The 4819-nt window shown below is 38.2% G+C and overlaps 1 protein-coding gene across 1 annotated transcript; it reads right to left on the bottom strand.

Annotated features, from left to right (window-relative positions):
• Positions 1-1524: 1524 nt before the first annotated feature.
• Positions 1525-4558, bottom strand: LOC109237658 (protein STRICTOSIDINE SYNTHASE-LIKE 10-like). The gene is made up of 3 exons (XM_019403988.1): positions 4141-4558; positions 2756-3019; positions 1525-2198 (listed from the first exon to the last, which is right to left on the bottom strand). Exons 1-3 carry the CDS (start codon positions 4446-4448, stop codon positions 1628-1630), a joined length of 1143 nt encoding a protein of 380 aa, XP_019259533.1. The 5' UTR covers positions 4449-4558; the 3' UTR covers positions 1525-1627.
• Positions 4559-4819: the final 261 nt, after the last annotated feature.

Here is a 4819-nt window from a genome sequence, read left to right on the forward strand (position 1 = left end):
TCAGGTAACCAAGGCTGAATAACTGTAACAGGTGGTGGACCGAGACGCTGCACTCAGCCTTGGCCGCATAAGTGGTCATAATACGGCACACCTTCAAGGTGTAAGGAGTGAGCTGAGCCGGACACACATTGTAAAAACGGCAAAGCTCCTCCATCAGAGGGTAGATTGGAAGATTGTAACCGATCAAGAACGGGTACTCATAGAATGCGCAATATCCAGGCCGGTGCACATTGGTATAGTCCGTGCCGGCCGGAACCATTTCCACGTGGTCCGGAATATGGTGCGTCTCTCGAAGATCATCTAAATGGGATTGTAATAAAACGTTGTGCTCCCAGGGAAGGTCTGGGCTTTTAGTTGGAAAATCCCTGCGAACATGCATCTCCTTCGGAAGGACGTTGTCTACACTGAGAGGAACAAGGGCCTTCTCCGCCTTTTCCCCTTCACCACCGGAAGATGGCGGAACCCTAGACGGGGCATTATCTTTGGCCTTTTTACTACTCTATCCACGTTTTGTCATGATTATACTACGTAAGAAACGAAGCACTGACGATAGGAAGTGTGGTTTCAACAGAAGTGGGAGAGTCCCTCACGAAATAACGGTTACAGGAAAGAAAGACAAAGGAGTAAAATCAGAAAATGCTTTCCGAAGGCTTGAAAGTTGAATCGAATCGAACCTCTCTCCTACTTATAGGGATAAGTTGCGCAGAAATCGAAGAGTCATGATTCAAAACGTGCGCGGGAAACCAAAATGTCACATCATCCTCTGAACCGCCTCGGGGGCAAATATAATAATGATGCATACAGGCGATGATGTCATTCCAAAAAGGAAGCCACGCGTCAGTGTCTCAACAACGTCATATATTTCACCTCATTCATATTGCCGCCCCTGGTCGAGGTCAAATTCTCCTAAGCCGAGGTTCGCATTTTCGCCCATCGAAGACGCCCACCGAATGCGTCTCCAACGAGCGGAGGGACTAACTGTATAGGGTCAAATTTGACCCTCAGCATCTCTATGCCAGTGGGTGCGCCCAGTGAGTGTACGACGACTAACGTAGCGGGTACGACTCGGACGTGGGGACAAAAGCGACATCGTTTAGGACTCAGTGTCTTCACTAGGGAGACGTTACCTGTCTTTGTAACTTTTTGATTCTTTCGAGGAAGGTCTCTTATTATATAAAGGAGACCTTCACATTGTAAAGGGGGGATTCGGATCTAATACAACTCTCTCATTTTCTGGCTTTCTCTCTCTATCTCTACCTCAAACGAACATATCTTACTGAGTTCATATCATCACTTTGCAATACTAGATCTACCACAATAATATCATCTTTGCATCTCTAGGTTTATTATATTTGATTACGATTTACCCTTTTCTTACTTTTGATTGTTTTCTAGCTTACAAAGTATATTGTTAACTTTTGAGCCAAATAATAATGTTCCTCTCCTCTAACCTAAGTAGAGCAATAGAAGGTTTTTAACAGTAGCAAAGCTGGAAGAACAAGTTAGTCTAGTATAGACGTTGAATACTGAGGAACAATTCAATTAAAAGAGTTTATCATTAGAAATTAAAAAAAATTAAAAAAACAAAGTTACTCCAATAATAATAGAGAATATGTAGTGGTTTTCTTTAAGACAAATCATAAACTCCTAAAGAAGACATGATAACAGAGCTGATCCATAACTTGCCATTTTCCTCCTCATGAACTTCACTAATAAACCTCAAGGTCTTGCCTTCAACATCTTCTAAAACCTCCAAAATTCGCCCGTCTTCGCTTAGCTTAATTGCAGTAGCATGTGGCTGCCCTCCGACTAACAAGTTGTGCAGTTGCTGGAAATTGAATTCCCTTAACAATGTCTTCCCGAGCCACGAATCGGATATAATTAATCGTGCAAGAGGTGATGCTTTTGCATGCAAAGCAACCCAAAATTCTCCTCTTGAATTTATTCTGACATTGTCTGGAAATCCTGGTAACTTAGCAAATATATCATGGTTTCCCACATTAGGACCTTTAAGCCAATACCTTAGTATTCTACATGCAGAAGTTTCAGCTACTAGTAGAAAAGACCGGTCTTTGCTTAAGGCTACACCATTTGCAAAAGCTAGGCCTCCTAATACAACTGTTACTTCTTTTGTTGATTTATTATATTTCATCAGCCTGCCTGTCTTATCTCCACTTGCAGTCGCAGCAACAAATTGCCTACATATATACAACATGAAAATAAGATACCCGTGCGAGAATCCTTAATTATGAGCGAAATAATATTCTGGTTGGAGTTGACAAAAAAGAGTATTTGAAGTTGAAGTTATGATCATATTATTCTAGTATATACATGCATACAAAATGTATTGGTGTCGTAGATGAGAAGAATTCTTTTCTTTACAGTCTCATCTATTCTATTGTGATTAAAAAAAAAACGCTTTTAATTCATTTCGATAGAACGTGGATCTCCAAAACCCGATGTTGTAGGTTCAAATCCTACTGTCTATGATTTTTTTCTTCTTAGATCGAATTAGAATAAAATATATTCATTCAGTAACTTTCACAACAATTTAAATTTGACCTCATATGCCTATGAATTAAAGAAACAAGAAGGTCAATATATCGAAAAGAAATGTTAATTGATCAAAGGTCTAACTTATCAGCACACGTATATTGTAAATATGTAGTTACGAATAATCTAACCAAAGTAATAGGAATTAGAGTATTTGTAAAGTTATAATTTGAGGAAACACATATATAACTAATTAAATTACCTGCGCTGGTAGATTGTGCTTGTATCCGTGAAATAAATAACATGGTCGTGGTCATCAATATCCAGATCATTTGTGAAGAGAAGAGGTTGGCCTTCAAAATCTTGGACAAGTGGGGTAGCCAATCCACCAGTAGGTCCCACAACATGGAGTCCAAAGTAGGCATCAGCAATGTAGAGATCCCCACTTTTATGATCAAATCGTAAGCCCAGTGGTCTTCCACATACATGCTCCATTTCAGGAGCAGAGGGCCTGCTGCAATTCTCCCTTTAACATAACAAAATTCTTTATCAGATAAATTAATGTGTAAAAAATTTCAGCTTCAGAAATCCGTGGACATGTATATAAGGAAATAACAGGGAAATCCATGCTAACTTCAAATTTTCACTTGCATATACAAAAAAACAAGAATATTGTTTTGGCTGAAAGTACTCTTTGGAACAGTAATAAGTTAAAGATTATTATTGGAAATCACGATAAATCATTATAAATAAATAAAAAAAAAGTGATTTTTCAGTATTTGTGGGACATCAAGTGAAAGAGTCAGAAGTTGACTTTTAAGGTGACAGAGAGTTGTATTTAACATTGTAAAAGTTGGTTTCATTACGCTCTTGTGTTATTTAACTGTACATGTTAGAACATCTTAAACAAAATAGGCATTATTTCGGGACATCCCAAACAAGGAAATTAATTAAGGCGGACATTCTAATTGAGAGGGAGAGGATATATATGGAAAATATACTGCGCAAAAAACATAACTATGCTAACTACTCCCTCCGTTTCATATTGTTTGAGGTAGTTTGATTCGGCACGGAGTTTAAGAAAAAAGAAGAAGACTTTTGAAAGTTGTGGTTTTAAAAGCTTAAGGGGTAAAAGGTTTGTGGGGCCATGCCATTTGTGTGGCTATAAAAGCTTCTCATTAAGGGCAAAAAGGGTAAAATGAAGAGTTTAAAGTTGAATTATTTCCAAATTTAGAAATGTGTCATTTATTTTGGAACAGACTAAAAAGGAAAGTAGCTTATTTAATATGAAACGGAGGGAGTAGTTAACAGTGAGTCGCTTTGACCACTGCATTGCATTTGTACTTGATGAATATAAAAAGATTCTTGGAGCTTATTGACTTCTCCTAGAATCCTAGTTATTTTGAAGGCCAAAGATTAAGTACATGAAAAAAAACTACTCATATATATGTTTTAGCATAGAGAGGAAAATGCAAATACCCTCTGCCCAATATTTTTATGTCAAACTTGCTAGGGATCTAAAAAGTCAACTCTTGCTAACAAGCAGGGAATCATTTGGTTCAAATTTTAGTGGCACAAAGAAAAGAGTAGAAACTCAAATGCAACAGTCTAGAAAATTAATAAATTAAAATAAAGGGTGTTACGTACCTTTGGGAAGAGGTGACTGCAAAATGAATCCAAGTTTGAGAATGTGGTTGCCACTTAAGAATGCGGCCATCGGCAACACCAGTATAGGGTCCTTCACCATTTGGATCAAAAGCAACACTTTCTGCTCCAAATGCTCCTTTCAGTTGAATTAACTCGGCTTTAGCGAGGACATCTTTGGACGCTGGTATAGGTGCTGGTTTAAACACATTATTCTCATCATCAGAGTCGGAGGCCAAGATTGCAGAGACAAGTAAAAGTGCTATAGCACTACTCAACATGAGGAGTTTTGATGCATTCATTGTTGTCATGTAATTTTGGTTATTACAAATGCACAAGGTATATATGTTATAGTTCGTTCCACTTCATTTGTGGAATATATATATTTGCCTTCTGCCTGTAATTGGGCCATTGGGTGGATTGTCTTGCATCACAATTAAAGTCGTACCAAAGAATGGTATGAAAGAAAGTACAAAAAGGATATAACTCGGTGCACAAATCATCTCGTATTCATGCACATCTGGGAAGGACCGTACCTCAAGAGGTGTGATGTAGATATCCTACGCTAATGCAAGTATTAGAGTTGCTTCATGGCTCGAACCCATAACCTATAAATCACACGGAGACATCTTTACCATTGTGCAAAGGTTCCTTCTTATGAAAAAAGTCAACTTCTAAATTA

The sequence above is a fragment of the Nicotiana attenuata genome, unplaced genomic scaffold (genome assembly GCF_001879085.1).
Source record: "Nicotiana attenuata strain UT unplaced genomic scaffold, NIATTr2, whole genome shotgun sequence".
NCBI classification, from domain to species: Eukaryota; Viridiplantae; Streptophyta; class Magnoliopsida; order Solanales; family Solanaceae; genus Nicotiana; species Nicotiana attenuata.